Here is an 18,392-nt window from a genome sequence, read left to right on the forward strand (position 1 = left end):
TCTTAGCCACTGGTGTGAGGATGGTCTGAAATTGTCCTTACAGGGTTAAAAAGAATTACTTGCCAGGCTCTGGATAGAAACATAGTTATAATAATTTTTTTCCACCCTCCCTACCAGTTATAATCAAGCACTTATCTGACTGCACTTTGGCCCACTACCTCATAGCTGCTTACTAACCGAAAGTCATGTAGCACTAAATACTGACCTTTGCAACCCCATCGTTCCTATAGATAGGATCTCTGATGTTAGAATTGTAAGGATTCTGTTTAATAATTGCTTAAGACATTTTTCAGATCCTGAATTCCAACTAGTTTGCAGACCCCCACAGGAGAACCAAATCAGCACGAGCATATAGTCATTCACCTCCCCATCCCATGATTTCCCCCAATCAATGATCCCCACGCCTTGGCCCCCTGCTCATCCTGACCCCTTAAAATTCCTAGTCCCAAACTCCTCTGGGAGGCAGATTGGAGATGTCTTCCTGTCTCCTTGCTTGGCTGCCTTATGATTAACCCTCTTTCTCTGCTGCAGCTCGTTATATCGATGTATTGGCTTCCTGCACATCATCAGGCAAGGAACCTGATATGGTTACAGCTCCACATGATGTCTTACTAATAAAGCTTGCATGATCAAAGCTTATGAGTGATTCATTTAAAAAATTAATTAGAACCAATTCAAAACACGCTTCCTTGAGTGGGAGGGTAAAAGGTGAGATGACAGCTGTGAGGCTGGAGCTGTGAAAACCCCAAAGCCTGTTTTGTCTGGGCAGAAACCCATCTCATTAGGCTCCCTGGGATGCCATGCCCGGCCACATACCCTGAAAGTCTTTACCTTTGCAATCATTAGTCTGTTTTTCATAATAAGTTCCTGCTGGACACTCGTTCAAGCACAGCCCGTTGTAGAGGACCAAGGAATCACTAGCACAGAGCTGACAGTCATCAGCTTTGGGGCCATGGCACTTCAGACAGTCTTCATGACAGGGGAGACAGCGGCGTGAGTCCTCATAGAAGCGTTGGGGACAGGACTGCTGGCACATGTCGTTGTGCAGGAAGAACTCAGGCAGGCACTCTGGGGGCAGGAGGAAGCAGCAAGTTATCCCCAGGGGCATAGGAGAAAGGAATTCATTGCTTTTGCAGCGGGCTAGCCTGGCCCTCACCACTTCGGTTTGTTTGACCTCAGGGTACACTTGTCCCATTCCCACGCCGCCAGGCCATAGCCTCGATGTCTAACAAGCCCTGCCTTGAGAGGAGATGGCCACACATGGTGGCCTGATCAGATGGTCCTGGATTTATGTGCTGAAATGGCCTGCCCTTTGGAGGTGGAAAAAATTGCAGTGCTATGCCAGACAGGGATGGTTGAGATTCTGGAGGGATTCTTAGGAAAACCCAGAGAGCATTAATAGTTTTAAAAATTGGATTGAGCACCTCACACCCTATTCAATATAGAAAGCAGTCTAGGAATTGTTGGCTTAGTTGATTTTTTCATTGATTGATAGGGTAGAACAATGAATAAATGGCTAATCAGTATGAAGAATATATTGAGTTTATTTTGTGCTCGTTTTCCTTGTTTGGGGGAATCCTGGAAAACACTTAGATCACACCAGGAGAACACCTTGGATAGGACAACACCAGTTAGATGCATCTGTCTTATTTCAGAGGGGAAGGTGGACACCTTTTCCTGGGAGATAATTCTAGGGCTCGGGAAGGGGGGAACTGTTCAAAGTCAGAGTGCTAATCTCAGTCTGAGTCTAAGCTCAGTTGTCTGAGCTTTTCTTTCTTATTCTTTATAACAATTGTAATTTTCTAGCTACTTCTTTGTTTTATTGTTTAATATCTGTAAGATTTTACGCTCAAAAACACAGGAACCTTGGGCTCTTATCTGTATCTCTAGAACCTAGGAGGATAGTGCTTGGCACACCTGTGTGTGTATGTTTGTGTGTGTGTGTGTGTGTGTGTGTGTGTAAGAAATCATGCAAAAGGGAGCTCTTGTTTGTCTTAGCTTGCAGAATCCATGATGAGAAGGACGGATCTCACCCTCAATTTCTTCAATGACAGTAAGGGTGAGGAGAGAAATTTCGGTAAAAGGAGAGAGACCGGTACCCACAGTTCTCTTGGGACACCCCACCCCGGGATAGCTGGCCTCCAGCCAGGGTGGCTCAGCAGAGCCCCGCCCTCCCTTGGGATGCTGCCTTGTACCTTTGCATGTTTTCTCGTGGATGCACTCCTGGCACATCTCTGGGCAAGGCTGGCACACGCCCTGCACAGCCACGTGCCTCTCGGAACAGGTTTTCTGGCACACTCCCTGCTGCAGGACAAGGTCTCCTTCACAGGAGTGGCAGTTGGTGGCATTTCCTTTGCATGTTCTGCAAGAAGAGCTGCAGCGTTCACATATGCCGTCTTCTGCATAGAAGCCGCTGCAGAAGGAAGAGACAGCACAACTGGAGAAGCTGACCCGCTAGAGAAACCATCCATACCTGGGGGTGAAGGAATTAGAACCAAAACCAAAAGGGCTGCTGCTATTGCCAACCAAAAGGAATCCTCAGGATTCCCCGAGGAAGCCCAGTGAAAAGGAATGTCTAGAAAAATAGAATGAAAAGGATAGGCATTATCCTTGTGAGTGTGACCAGTTTGAAAACAACTGTCATGAATTTGTATATAGTTTAGTCATCTTCTCTTTTCCATGTGACTCCCTGATTTTCGTTATTTTCTCTTTCTTTTTGTCAGAGCTTTACTTTAGAGTACAGAATACTTTCTGATTAATACAATTTTAAAACAATAAATTAAAAATTATTTTCAAAAACCTCAAGAGGGTTAATGCCCTATGAGATTAGAACCACTTTTGCTGTCCATCAAGCTCTGATGGCTTCTTTCAAACACACACATAGGCACATTTGCACACAGCAGCAAATGCACATTGAGTACCGGTATGTTTGTGTGATTGACTGTCTTCCTAGTGGAATCTGATGTCTGCATATATAGTATCTCTCAGTGATTAGACTGTCCCATTACAGAAATCACTCGCTGTGTGAACACAGTAAATATGAAATCCCAATCCTTCCAAATATATTTGGGAGATGAAGAAGTATAGATAATGTTTCTTTGAAGGGAAAAGGTGAAAGGAAGAGCTGGAACTAGCAGAAGCAGGAAAATCATAAACCAGCTAAGAGAAAATGGACTTCTGGTGTCACAGGTAAAACTGATGTCCAGTTGTTTCTGTAATGACGCTTCTGTTAGTCAGTGATTGCCATAGTAGTGCTGTGTAACAAACCACCCCAACCCAAAACTCAGTGGCTTGAAACACAATGACTTGTGCGTGTGGGTAAGCAGGTGTAGGCAGAGCTTGGTGATCTTGATGCTAAGCTGCACCCCGGGGCCAGGTCTTCACATCTGTTCCTGGCACAGCAGCAACCAAGGCATATTCTTTTCATAGCCATGACAGAAGCACAAGAGGGCAAGTTCAACTGGGCACATTTTTTTAGTCCCCTGCCTCTCTTCTGCTAACATCTCATTGGTCAAAGAGAGTTGAATAACCCAGCCAAAGTCAAGGGACAGGGAAGTCCATTTTGCCTCTGGTGGGCACTCCTCAAAGTTACAGGCAGAGGGGGCGGACACGAGGAGGGGTGAAGAATTGCAGCGAGTAACTCAATCCACCAGAGTCTTCTTTAAATCTTGATGCCAATGAGGGATCTTCTCCTATACGACATTTTTATTTTGTGTATTTATTAACTCATACATTTAATCATTCTTTCAGTCATTTATTTAATGTATTCATTCAGTGAACAGAAATGTATTGAGTATGCCAGGAAGAAATAAGATGGAGTGAATAAAATTCATATTTCTAATGTGGTTTTAGAAAGAAAAATTGGAGAAAAAGCAGCTTAGGTAGAAGTAAACAGTATCTAGATGAAAGCTAAGACCAGGCTTCCTCACACATGAGTATCCCTAGATTTTTTTTTGACCAGGATGGAGAACATTTGAAGAATTAAGACTCAGCTACTTTCTCCAAACTAAATCTATCTCTTTAGAATGAATTTAATGGGTGTGGTGTGCACCGTCTGGGGGATGGACATGCTTGAAGCTCTGACTCAGGTGGAGCAAAGGCAATATACAAAACCTAAACATCTGTACCCCCATAATATGCTGCAATAAAACAAAATTAAAAAAAGAAATGAGTTTGAGCCAGGCATGGTGGTGCACACCTGTAATCCCAGTGACTTGGAGCCTAAGCAGGAGGATGGCTTGAGCCCAGGAGTTCAAGATTGCAGTGAGCTATGATCACTCAACTGCATTTCACAGGCTGGGTGACAGAGCAAGAGTCTCTCTTAAAAAAAAACAAAACCCGAATTTGACAAGACAGTGGATAGAAATGTGTTATGTGCTCACCAGGAGTTTGATTGGATTTGAAAAATTTGAAATTAAGAAAATTTAGTGCATTTTCAAACAGACTACATCTTCTAACTGAATGAAAATTTGATGGATTCATTGTTCCTGTGTGTGTATTAATAGTAAAGAATTTGGCTCCACTCAAAGAGAGTTCTGGCCTTTCTCCCCAGCCAGCCCCTAAACCCTTGGAATTCCCTAGTGACAGGAGTGTCTTTGTCATTCATGATGGGCCCTTCTCACCACACCTGATGGCTGGTGATGTGAGGACTCAGGGTGGGGTGGGCCACGCCAGCGAGACCCACCCTGTGACTAAGGGACGGAGCTTTGTGAAATCAGCCCGACCCCCAGGGAATTTTCAGGGCTGGGCCTGGCCAAGGCCTCTAGAGAATAGTTTGTGAACACTGGAGACAACGAATTTTAGTACAGAGCTTGAAGAGATGCAACAGGAAGAAACCTGTTCAGATTCTTCTCGTAAGAGAGCCAGTAGATGGATAAGATGCTGAAACGAAAAGAATAGATGCAAGCAAAAAGAAAAAAAAAAAAAAAAAAAAACGATTGAAGGCTATGGCTAACTCAAAATCAAGCGAATATGAGAAACTGTCGGGTGACAGTCAGAAAACAACACGAGAAGGTGATTTTTAAAGATCCACTTTGTTAAAAGCAGCCTTCTGTCTCCACACAGATGTGCCCCGTTGTTTGTCCTCCTGTCCCCTCTCTGCATTTACAACAATTTTGTTAATGCTTTATTTCATAATTATTTTTATTTAAAAAGACCAATGTTACTTTTGAAAAGAAATGCCACATGTATTAAATTGTTAAATTCAAAGTACTTTATGCTGAAGCCTTTGGGCCCAGATAAATACACGTCATGCAAACACAGTGTGGTCCTGGAGTTTCACCTACATTTCACAGACACCCCAGATGGTGACAGGCAGCGCTTAAAGGAAGACTGCTGCTCTTCCGCCAGAGCGTCCAAGCTGTGCAGAGTTGGCGGGTTTGAGTACACCTTAAGTTTTTTGTTGCCTTTTAAGCATCCACTATTATGATATATGTTACTGTTCAAACTTTTTTCTTTCATAAGCATATATTATATTCGAAAAAGCAGGGGCCGCTAAAGCTAACTTGTAAATACCTCTGAATACCCGGATGCTGTTTCACTGCAGGTTACATTCCTGTTACAAATCTTACTGCCGTTCTAGGATGGATCACACCCAAAAGGATGATTTCTCAGAAATAGCAACAAAACCTTCCAAGATAACTTGGATATTATATGTTCTTCAGACTCTGTCTCCTCTGGTTTTTTTTTTTTTGTAAACACAAAGATGAGGGACCCCCGCAGTAATCAGATGACCCTACCTATAACAGGAGAGCACACGCCTGTAATTCTATAGTCTGCAGAATTCTTAGGTAATGCTAGTAGCTTTCCTATCGCTCAAAAAAGACAAAATGTCTTGACTGCTGGATATTTGCCTGGTGGTTCAACCCAGATCTGGAAGAAAGAAATGCGAGGGGTCAACTAACTGGAGGAAGGCAAAATGCATCTCTTTCTTCCTTGTTTTAATGCATTGCCAATTCCTGGAACATTTGGAGAATCCCAGAGACAGTTGGGAAAGGGTGGTGATGATTAAACAAGTAAGGAAATAACGACCACCAGTTCAATCCCACCAGGCGAAGGTTAATAAGGAAGCAACAGATTGACTTTGGTAAGTAGATTTCTAACCTTTGCCTTTGTTTTATTTTAACTCTTTGCTGACCTTGCTGGGACTGGGGCGTGGTTGATAGGAAAGCAGGGCTGGGAGTTTTCTGGCCCATGCCTCAGACTGCCTTCTCCCTCTGGGTTCTCTTATTTTGTTCCTGTCCTCCCCTCCCTCCAATCTGCTTGACAAAATCCTTCAAGAGCCAGTCACCATTAAGCCTCTTCTCAAATACCCAGCTGGGTGTGAATCTTGAAAACATTATGCTAAGTAAAAGAAGCCAGTCACAAAAAATAATCACATTTTGTTTTGTTTTTCATTGTTGTGGTCTTCTTGTTTGTTTGTTTCTAGAGATAGGGTCTCACTATGCTGCCCAGGCTAACCTCAAACACCTGGGATCAAGTGATCTTCCCACTTTGGCTTTCCAAACAGCTGAGATTAAAGGAATACACCACCAAGTCTGGCTCAAAGACCAAATTTTGCATGATTCCACTGATACGCAATGTCCAAGAATAGACAAATCCATAGAGACAGAAAGTAGATTAATAGTTGCCTAGAACAGGGGGAAATGGGGCAAAATGGGAAAAACTGCTAAAAGGGCACAGGATTTCTTTTTGGAATGATGAAAATGTTCAACTTTATTGTGGTGATGGTTGCCTAATTCTCTGAATATGCTAAAAAAAACTGCATTGAATTGTACATTTTTATGGGTAAATTGTGTGGTACGTGAGTTATGTCTCAATAAAGCTGCAGTAACAACAAAAAAAAAAAACTGGACAGGAAGGCAGTGATGGTTAAGCACATGACTTTAGTGCCAGAGAGATCTGAGTTCAAATTCTGGCCAAAGCATGTATTAGCTGTGTAAAATCGAGCATGCAATTCTCTTCCTCATCTATAAAATGGGGGAAAATAATAATGCGTACATAAGAACATTCTTGTGAGAATTCATGGGATCGCACATTAAAAGCCCTTCGCACAATGCCTAAACACTGCAGGCACTCAAAAAAACAGCTCTTTTCAAATGTTTTCTTTGCCTTGGAATCTCTTAACCCTTGCGTATTAAGGCCCTGACAAGTAGGATATTGCCTGGTGTAAACCTCCCGTACTGGAGGGTAAGCCCTTTGCAGGCTCAGACTTCCTTCAGTGGATCTTAACTTAGCTTCCCCCACCAATACCAATATCAATGCTATTGAGTTGTGCATGTACAATACGATGCATTGATACTGTATCAATATCAATTCCTACACCTAGTTGGTGCCAAATGTGTACCTGTGTAGTTGAACTGAGTGTGCTTCTACACCAGACGGGACACTTTTTGAGGGTAAGTATCATGACTTATGTCTGCACTCTGCAGGGTTGATCTTAGTAAGGGATACAAACAGGCCATTAGGAAACATGTCTTTATTATCAAATCCTTTTACTCAGAGGGCAAATGAACATCCCACTTCTTTAAAATGGGCTCTGTCATTTGCTTCCCCAAACTTATTTCCTGACTCCCTCTCTCCATCCTTCCTGGCTGTTAGTATTATTTATGATCAGCTTTGGGTATTCAGGGATGAATCTTGGGCAGCCTAAACCAATCCTTATATTTCCATTTTTTTTTTTTTTTTTTGCTAGAGATTGGTTTAGGACAGTGTACGTGAAGCATTCTGGTTGATGAGTGAGATTGGAAGGGAAGTCTGAGGAAATTTTCTTTTCTCTTAAAAAAGTGATACACAGGCCAGATGCTGGGGCTCACTCCTGTAATCCCAGCACTTTGGGAAGCAGAGGTGGGAGGATGGCTTGAGGCCAGGAGTTTGGGACCAGCCTGGGCAACATAGCGAGACCTCATCTCTGCAAAAAATAAAAATTAAAAAATTAGCCAGGTGTGGTGGCGCATGCCTGTGGTCCTAGCTACTTGAGAGGCTGAGGTGGGAGAATCACTTAAGCCCAGGAATTTGAGGCTGCAGTGAGCTATAATCTTGCCACTGTACTCTAGCGACAGAGTGAGATGATGTCTCTTAAAAGAAAAAGAAAGAGACAGAGAGATAAACAAGGAGAAAATGTCCCTTTTCACTCTAGTCGTGGCTACATGGGTGACAACGTTTGGAGCCGGGGCAGACAACGTGGGCTCAGCAGAGGAGCAGCTGGGGAGAACAAGCTAAGGAACGCACAAGAGCAAAATGGAAAAACTGGGATTTTGATAACCTTGTTGGCCACTGAAGTAACCAAGAGTGGATTTCCAACTTTCTTGTTTTGTGAGATAGCAAGCCCTATTATTGTCTCAGCCATTGTTCCTGGCCTTTCTGCTGCTTACAGCTTGTAGTTTCCTGATGTACTTTTCCATTTGCTATATCCCACTTACCTTTTAGGTAAATCCTGGAGGTGGCTCACTGATAGGAAGAGTAAAGGGATCACAAACCAGAGGTCCGAGGAAACCACGAGGAGTCAGCATAATTAACCAGGTGTTATTATTTGTAATTCGTACCTCCCCTATTTAAACCTTTAGAAGAGGTTCATATCACAGCCCTTGGTGATGGAGGAAAAGAAAGCTCGACACTTGATCATTAACACAAGGTGGGGAAAAAAACACATATTTTCACAAAAGTAGAAATCTATGCATAGAGTAGTCACAAAGAAGAAGTAGCATCTGGCCTCACGTGAGTTTTGGCTGCTGTGGCCAACAGCAGCGTCAGACAGTCAACAGAGGACAGTGACGTGGGTGCTCTAACCACAGAAGAGAGGAATTTGGTGAATAGGCTGGATCTGCCCCCAAAGTACCGCAGGAGAATGAACACGAGCAGGAAGCAAAAGGAAGACGGAAACTTACTCGGGGCACTTGGAGTAGCACCTGCCTTCATGGAGGACGAGAGGGTGTCCCGGCTGATCCTGGCACTTCTCACAAAGATCGGCTTCAGAGCAAGAGGCACAGTCCTCCGTACAGTTCTCGCAGCTCTCACTCTGTGTGGAGGGCCACGTGCCTTGGGGACAGGAGGAAACACAGGCCTGCGCCAACAGATATGCACCTAGAAACCAGGGGAGAGGACGGATGAGAACAGTCATCATGTGTTTGTCCACGCAGAGACACCCTCAATGGCTTTTTTAACCTTTCCAAAAACCAAAGTATCTGGGACACTTATTTTAGCCTTACGAAAATATTTATTAGTGATAAATAATCACTAATAAGAGGCTAAGTCCTCCAAAAGTTGAATCTCTAGAAAGGAAATTGACAACGAGAGGTTTTTGCCCTGTTTTCTTTTTTTTAATATTTTAAATTTTTTAAAATAAAATTTAAATTAAATTATTACTTTCTTTTCTTTTACAAACAACTCCTAGAATGCATTTTTCTTCTTCTTTTTTTGAGAAAGAGTCTCACTTTCTTGCCTGGGTCACAGCAACCTAGCTCACAGCAACCTCAAACTCCTGGGCTCAAGCAATCCTGCTGCCTCAGCCTTCTGAGTAGCTGGGACTACAACAGGCATGCGATGCCCAGCTAATTTTTTCTATATGTATTAGTTGGCCAATTAATTTCTTTCTATTTTTTAATAGAGATGGGGTCTCACTCTTTCTCAGGCTGGTTTCGAACTCCTGACCTTGAGCGATCCTCTTGCCTCAGCCTCCCAGAGTGCTAGGATTACAGGTATGAGCCACCACACCCGGCCTGCCTGTTTTCTTTATTTTCCTACTGATACTAGGCCAGGGTCATTACGGCGCTTCCCTTTGCCAGGCTGATCGGTCTTACTGACACCCTTGTCTATGTATGTCCTCCTGGTGTAAGGCAGCCACACACACACAGCTCGAAGGAATCTATTCTCTGCTTCCCCAGAGCCGGACCTGTTATGTTAGGACTCTGAGATTATTGCAACTCTTCCACCCAACTCGCCCTTTAGCAGATGGTCCATCTATTTATGCTTAATTGAAAAAGTCAGAAATCATTATTAAGAAAACCAATTTTAAAATCACCCTTGGGAGTGTATATTCAGGGCAACTTGAATCTATGCTCTCAGGATTCAAATAATTTTTTAAACATAAAAACTAAATACATAAAATAAAATCATCCACAACCCCCAAATTCCAAGAAAATTCTGTTACTTTTGGGTATAAGTTTTTACATTTTTATAATCATGGCTCATATATTATTTTAAATTCTCCTTTTGCATCAGATTCCACTATTAACATCGTACATTTTAAACTGGCCTTCATAATGATCACTTAAATATTTTTTTTCCCCCCGATGAAACAGGCTCAGAAAAACATTCTTTATGAAAAAGAAACTGTGGACAAAGGATTATAAAATCTGAAAAAAGCAATTCTTTATGTTAATGCACCATGTAAATAGAATATTCCCCTCATTCAGGGAAGTTATGTTGTTCGTGATGTTTTGTTTTTACAGATGATGAAGCACTTGGTAATTTACCAAGCAGATATGTTGCTGCCCTTGTTCCTCCTCCCTCCACCATTAAAATCAGTATTGGTTGTGACGAAGGAGACAACACGTGGCTTTCTCTCCACTTACATTCTCCACCTTAAGTTCTCGTTCTGGATAGAGCATTTTCAAAGAGTAAGAGAACCTTTAAAAAATGTCAGGTAGTCATAGACCCTAGCCTGCGGCAACTGATTCTGCAGCCAAGTCAACTGGTAATTTACTTCCTCATGCTTTTGGGATGAGAAACTTTTTTTTTTTGTCATTTGAAAGCCGGTTTTTATTATTGGTCAATGTTTGGGTCCCTGGATATCTCCAGAGTAGCCACTGTGACGGGAACATGTGGTGGAACTATTAATAGATCAAAGACCTACAAACCTCCTCACATAAGGACACCCATATTCCTGAGTTTAAATGAATTGGCTTGGCCCTTGCCACCTCTTGTGACACTCCATACCAGGCGTCCTCAAACTACGGCCCGAGGGCCACGTGTGGGTGTTTTTGCTGGTTTGTTTTTTTACTTAAAAATAAGATATGTGCAGTGTGCATAGTGATTTGTTCATAGTTTTTTTAAAAACTATATTCCAGCCCTCCAACGGTCTGAGGGACAGTGAACTGGGCACTGTTTAAAAAGTTTGAGGACCTTTGCTCCAAACTAACCTTTTGGACAGGAAGTGCACAGAGTTGCAGATCCATTGCAGGTTTTACAAGAAGAATCACAAGGCTGGTATTCTCTCAAAATGTCTGTATGGGAAAGAAACAAGTCAGGCGCATAGTATTACAATGTTAAAAAAGATCTCCTGGGTAACCTAGTCTCTCTTTCCACCCAAAAGAGAATCCCTTTGATTTTACATTAGCTAACCATTGGCACCTGCCCATTGCCATTGCATAGAGTTTATTTACTTTTTTCTCTTACTCTTTCATTGACAATCGATTATCAAGACTTTCTTTGAAAACTTCCAGTGACAAGGAATGTCCTATCTTACAAGAATGTCCTATCTTGTAAGACATAAGCCTTAAGTACTATGGGGATATTTGAACTAACAAATGATTACTTCTTTCATGTGTTAAAAATGTGTGGGAGTGAGTGTGTGTTTGTGTTTATGCACTTGTGAAAGTCAAAGGTAATCGCTTCTTTCTGCAAGATTCTTGGATAAGCACTGCAATGGGATTGTCACAAAAGTGGCCAGAGTGACTGTCACCTTATGGAGATAACTGAGAATTCATTATGCCTCCTGTGGAGAAACATAGTTTCTTTTTCTCTTTTGTTTCTTCTTGTGTTTTGTTCTTTGAAAACCAGATTTCATTATTGGTCATTGTTTGGGTCTCTGTGTTCTTCAGAGTAGCCACTGTGGTATGCAACCTCAATTTATCTCATCTTAAATTTGCCCCAAATCATCATTAAACGTCAAAATAATCAGCCCACTCACGAGCTTTCTGGTGGGTCAGGTCTGAAGCAGGCCGTCCCAGGTTTGAAATCCCATTAACCCGGGAAACATTAGAAGAGTCCCCTTCTCCCCTTCCCCCCAGCAGTGCCCAGTGGGCAGGTTTCTCCAGGAAGCCACCGCAGCAACTCCATGGGACAATTGCAAAGCCATACAGAACAGCCTCGATGACGTCGCTCAGTCAATACTTATTGAGATCTTGACTAAAACTCAGAAATTGTTCAGCAATCAGCATAACTCACATGGGGGGGGGGATTAGAAAAAGAAGTTCTAGCTCAAGAGCGTGTGCTTTCAACAGCCCTGACCCTCAGTCTGTTGTTGGCATTGACCATTTCCCTCTATCGTCTTCTCCTTCCCTCCTTCCATTTCTTCCTTCCTTCCTTTCCTGGCTTTCCTTTTCTTCCCTCTCTTCCCGAGTCGGCCTGGTGTAGATGGCTTTCTAGTCACACCTGCCTTCAGATCCCAGCTGTGCTGAGTAAGGGGAGGTAACCATGGATACGATAATTAAACTCTCAGAGTCCTGCTTTCCCCGCCTTTAAAAGGGGAGAAAACAATTCCTTCTTTATAGGATTGTTGTGAAGACTGAAAGAGAAAATGTGTGTCAAGGACTTAGCACAGTGGCTCAGGAAATGGTCACCCCTCTCCTGACTGTCGCGTCCCGCCCGTTTCTGAGGCTCCTTTCATTTCCCTCCCTCTCTCGTCTGGTTCAGCTCTGGAGGGGCACCAGGAGGCACCGCTGGGTTTCCGTGGTGGCTGTCGCAGGTAAAAACGGCCGAGCCTTTCACAGAGGACATGAGATTCAAATAGAGGTCATAGATAGGTACAGATACAGATATAGGTATATTATAGATATAAATGGTTACCTATGCTGCCATAGGTGGTGGTTTTTTTTTTCCCCCTAGGTTGGAGAGAAAAATGTGCCCTGCTTTTCCAATGTACTAATTAAACCTGATGAAGACTGATCTGTTCTCCCTGGGGGACCTGTTAAGGCTCAATTTAGCCATGTACAGAGCTACATCAGCCAACAGGATTGTCACAAAAGTGGTCTGCAATTCTATCCCTGAAGGACTTTTCAACCTGAAAATATCACTTAACCCAAACGAAAAGGCAGCAAAAGCACAAGGAACAATTCTGTTGCTAATAACAGTCAAGATTCTAACTGATGGCTAGGAGCAGGTGTTCAAGAATAACGCAGTAATATTCATCAGTGAGCACCTTGAAAATCTTTAATGTTATGTGTCCAGGTACAGGCTGATTTTTTAAATGTATGAACTAAAACGTATCAACAAAGATATGATTTAAATCTTCTCATATTTATATATGATTTAATATATATGTCTACACATACATGTGTATTTATAATTACATATATCTCACATTCTGGCAATTTGATATTCTACTGCATACATTTGGTATAAAATTCTGTAATGTCCCAAGGTCTCCACCAGAGGGGGCTCTGTACAAGCAGTTAATTTAGCAATTAGGTCCAGGCTGGGAAAGTCATCTCCAGCTAGAGTTCTTTATCACAAAAGATTAGTGACTTAATCTCCACAAGTAAATTTTGACTGTGATCACAGTTTCTCTTTATTCTCACTCCAGAAATTCTGGATTTGATAGGACAAGAAAAGAAAGAAAGAAAGAAAAAAAGAAAGGAAGGAAGGAAGGAAAGAAAAGAAGGAAAGAAAGAAAGAAACTTTGATCAAGAAAGTATAGTGTCCATTCTTCAGAAATGACTTTAGCTAAACTATATAAAATATATTTAAGTGTGTTCTATTTATTTTTTTTTATTAAATAAGTAATACTCACATGGTTCAAAATGGAGACAAGACATATCCTGGGAAGTCTCCCTCTCAATCCCTTTTCCACTCTTTTTTTTTTTTTTTTTTTTTTTGAGACAATTTCACTTTGTTGCACCGGCTAGAGTGCCGTAGTGTCAGCCTAGCTCACAGCAACCTCAAAGTCCTGGGCTCAAGTGATTCTCCTGCCTCAGCCTCCCAAGTAGCTGGGACTACAAGCATGCGCCACCATGCCCGGCTAATTTTTTCTATATATTTTTAGTTGGCCAATTAATTTGTTTCTATTTATAGTAGAGACGGGGTCTTGCTCTTGCTCAGGCTGGTTTCGAACTCCTGACCTTGAGCAATCCGCCCGCCTCGGCCTCCCAGCTTTTCCACTCTTTTTAATATGAACTGTATCTATCCACGCTGTTTGTCACCTTGCCTTTCAAGCAAACATAAGCAATATATTTTTGAGGTCATTCTTTATCGGTACATAAAGAACCTTCTCATTCTTATCCACCGCTCCATAGTATTCCATTGTCTGGAGGTATAGTAACTTCATATCTCTTGCCTCCTACTGGTAACCATTTAGTTTTTCCCAGTCTTTGTCATTTCAAAAACGCCACAGTGACTGGGAAGGCAAGAGGTGCTTCTTGAGCCTATGAAAGCTCTGCAGAGACAAAGGCTTTTTTGATAGCCTCTTTGGCATGATCACGTGGCATGTCAGAAAGGTCCTCCCACTTGACAGACATCTCCACCGCTGAACTTCCTCACAGTTCTCCCTCTGAGCCCCTGCTGGGGTGCTATGCTCACAGCCCCCTCCCCTCTCCATTTCTCTCTCATCATTTCTGCACCCCGTTTGCTCCTGGCCTCCCAGCTGTTTGGGGGAATGGTCTCTGCTGCTGTCATTGTCACTTCCCTATTTCCCTGTTACCTCTTTTGATTTGAACCATCCACCTTCGTTGCTCCTGCAGCAGGCTCTTCACCAAAGATGGGTTTGCAGTAGGCACAGCTTCTTTTTTTATTAAAAAAAATAAAGGATTTTTTAATGCAAAGGATATAAAAGAAGATGAGCTTCACCTATAATCCCACCACCCAGAAATGTCTGCAGTGTATACTTTGCCACAAAGGTTTTTCATCTTTATATCAAATGTGTGAATATAATTATGTATATGTATAGGTATGTGATCATTTACATCCTCTGCAGATATAATACTGACCCTGCACACTACATTTAACATTTTAAATCTTATAGGCATTTACTCTTGTCATTAAAATTATCTGTAGATATTTTAATGGTTTGTGTATTTATTTGAATGAACCATAATTCACTTAATTTTTTTTTTTTTTTTTTTTGAGACAGAGTCTCACTTTGTTGCCCAGGCTAGAGTGAGTGCCCTGGTGTCAGCTTTGCTCACAGCAACCTCAAACTCCCAGGGTCAAGCAGTCCTGCTGCCTCAGCCTCCCAAGTAGCTGAGACTACAGGCATGTGACACCATGCTCGGCTAATTTTTTCTATATATATTTTTAGTTGGCCAATTAATTTCTTTCTATTTATAGTAGAGACAGGGTTTTGCTCATTCTCAGGCTAGTTTCGAACTCCTGACTTTGAGCAATCCGCCCGCCTCAGCCTCCCAGAATGCTAGGATTACAGGTGTGAGCCCACTTAATTTTTTTGTTACATTTTTTTAGCTTGTTCCTTTTCTTTCTTTCTTCTTCTTCTTCTTTTTTTTTTTTTTGTTATAAATAAAGCTGCTATGAACATCTTTGTGAGTACACATTCTTGGCTAAGGCAGGACTCTGCCTGCGAGGTCATTCTTTGCCGCCTTCTTTCTGGGGTTATTTCTCCCAGACCTGTATTTCTTTCTAGGCCCCCCAAATTGCTTTCTTTCATGAACTAGGGAATGTCGCTTTGAAAGTGAACTAGTGTCTCGGGTGTTAAAACTGGATCAGGTTAAAGGGTTAGGGAGTAAACTAACTTTGTGACATACCTGTGCTGGAAGCTTCATATGTATTCGCTCACTTAACTCTCAAAATGATTTTGTGTGAGGTAGTTTCATGTTTTCATTTTATAGACGAGGAAATTGAGGCTCAGAAAGGATGAGTAACTCGCTCGAGGTCACACAGCTAGTAAACAACACAGCCGGGATTTGAATTCAGGCGTGCCTAACCCTAAAGCCCACATCCACTAGATTTTTCAGTCACTAATTTGAATTTTAAAGTAGTTTGATAGTGGCCAAAGCAATGGTGCCCTAGTAAAACAGCTCTCTAGGAAAACAAAGCAACCTTGATTTGTAGTATTTCTAATTCCCATGGCGTAAATACTCCCACCATAACTGATTTGAAACTGTCCATAGTTTAATAATCCACCTAAAAGTTCCTGGATACTTAACAGGCAGTACAAGCTGATATAAGTGGCTCCTTTATAGTACTGGACCAAACGTTTAATTACTTATTTTTTTTAATTTTATTTATTTATTTATTTTTTGCATCATTTTTTATTTATTTAATTTAGAATAGAGTAGTAAGGCTTAATTGCAAAAGTTTAATTCCTTATTTACCGAGCGAAATCTGCACTCTGGTTGGTCAACTAACTAAAAATGGTGTTCTCATTTCCAAATTAAGTGAAGCAGCTGTAAACATCTGCAAGTCCTTCTAAAAATCAGATTTCCATGGCATCTTTGAAGTTTTCTAAAGTTCACTTACTGTTAGGCAACCCATCTCCCCTCTATTGAAGCAGATTTTTTTTTTTTTTTCATATGTAAGTAGCTTGCAGTGTTTGTGACTAACTCTGGGATTCCAGTCTTTCCCCAAGCATAGGAATTAAGATCAAAAGATGGGCTAGTGATAAATCGTTAGGATGTGGTTAAAGACAAAAAGTTAATTCACCGTGTCTGTGCTCTGCAGATTAGACTGTCACCAGAATATGTAATTAGAGCCGCTGCAACATGGTTTCAATCAATGATGGAAATAGGTGGGCCGGAGATATGGGCAGGAATTACTCCGAGGGCTTTCCAGCACGACCAGGGGGGAAACCACTTAAGAAACTCCAAATGATTTTACAGTAACAGAGGAAACTGTTTCCGTTCCCAGCAATGGCTTTAGGAAATCAGCTGGAGCCATCATCCTGTTAAAAAGCCCCCGGCCTGCCGTACCTGAACCAGTGGTGGCTTTGTGTGATGCCTGAGTCACTGCCAAAGCCATCTGTGACCTGTTTAATATGGGTTTTATTCCTCCCAATTAGGGACACGGGACTAAGTAATCACCACAATACAGTGTATCAGTGACTGGGACAGAGGGTCTGGGACGATCTACACGTGTGTGCAGCGGCTTTTTGGTGGCTAGAACAGAGAGTGGAGTGCCATCTTTGGAGATGACTTAGTCTTGGCTGGATGACTGGTCAGGCATGGTCTGGCACGTGGAAGAATCTCCATCCTTGGACTAGGTAGGAGGTATTTCTGCTCTCTTGGTAGTTGACAAAGACTGATGGCTCTTCCATGGTTGCCACTCTCATCCTGATTAGCCACCTTATTAAAGAGGACTACAGGGAACTCTAGTGGGACTTTTATTTCAAGGGCATTCTCCCAGCCTGTGCTGCTATATTCTCATGGGGTCGGTTGTCATGTATGGATACAAACATGACCTTACTGTTTCTATGGGAGAAGGAATAAATTGCAGTTTGTGTCATCTTCCTTTCCCTACCTGTATCTGAATCTGTGTTTAAACAAAACGAAACCAAACCAAAACAGAACAAAAACCAAAGACTAAAATCCCTCGCTGGTACCACCTAGGGAGTTACATTCGCTCATAAACACTCTGTAATTTGTCTGGGTTTCTTCTAAATTGACCCAGGACGACGGCAATCTGCTTCCCATCATCTTAAAGGTGTGGCTAATTAGCGTTTGTTCCCTGGAACCCTCTACTCTCCTATTACACTCTCCACCTTGTTTTTTTTTTTTAAGGAAGTGAAGTCAGGAGAGAGACGTAGGCACTGGCCTGCACACTCCAGGGCTTTATGGAATGCGTTTCCCATCTAGGGGTCCACTTCAGCGCCTACTACGCTGGGGAGCTGAGCTATGGCCTCACCTTGCTTAGTGAATAAATGGTTTTTCCTCTTTGTTAATGGTCTGCATGTCCTATTCCATAGATCAGAGAAAGATTTTGAGAAGTACAGCTCTGTCACGGACTTGATTGCTTTTGTCCAGCCACGAGAAACATTCTCATCTGCTTCCCAAATCCCTTATTAGGGTGAAATCCCCAAATGGACTAATTCCTTCCTCTCTTCGAAAACATTACATGGTGCTAGTAGAAAACACAGAGGGGTGGGTAGGGTGCTTCGACAAAGGGGAACGATCAAAGCCTGATTTCTGCTTGCAAATCGCGTAGTCCGGTTGAAGGGACGTGGAACCATCTGGGGAATGAGGCCGGCTCTGGCTCTTGGCTCCCTGGGCCATCTCCTCATCTGGACGCCAGATACAAGACAGATGTTCTTAGCTACAAACACAGCACCAGACCATTTTCCTCTTGGCTTGCGCTGTCTCTTGAATGCCTGAATGCCAGACAAACTCGTTTCCAGCGTCTTGGTTCAGCTGTAATTCACGGAAGGTATCCCAATCTGGATCGAATGGTTTTTCTTCCCAGCTATGCCTCTGAAACGGGTCCCGTGTTCTCCGTGGCCTTTGGCTGCTGGG

At 42.4% G+C, this 18,392-nt stretch overlaps 1 protein-coding gene across 1 annotated transcript in view; it reads right to left on the reverse strand.

Moving 5' to 3' along the window:
* PCSK5 (proprotein convertase subtilisin/kexin type 5) overlaps nucleotides 1-18,392 on the reverse strand; it is a 427,474-nt gene that overhangs the window by 32,752 nt on the left and 376,330 nt on the right. Inside the window, exons 28-32 of the mRNA XM_012759779.2 lie at nucleotides 14,636-14,716; nucleotides 11,139-11,222; nucleotides 8,886-9,081; nucleotides 2,196-2,413; nucleotides 832-1,068 (exon numbers count right to left, since the gene is read on the reverse strand). Of these exons, the coding sequence (XP_012615233.2) occupies nucleotides 832-1,068; nucleotides 2,196-2,413; nucleotides 8,886-9,081; nucleotides 11,139-11,222; nucleotides 14,636-14,716 (816 nt within the window). The remainder of the gene's footprint in view (nucleotides 1-831; nucleotides 1,069-2,195; nucleotides 2,414-8,885; nucleotides 9,082-11,138; nucleotides 11,223-14,635; nucleotides 14,717-18,392) is intronic.

The sequence above is a fragment of the Microcebus murinus genome, chromosome 12 (genome assembly GCF_040939455.1).
Source record: "Microcebus murinus isolate Inina chromosome 12, M.murinus_Inina_mat1.0, whole genome shotgun sequence".
NCBI lineage: Eukaryota > Metazoa > Chordata > Mammalia > Primates > Cheirogaleidae > Microcebus > Microcebus murinus.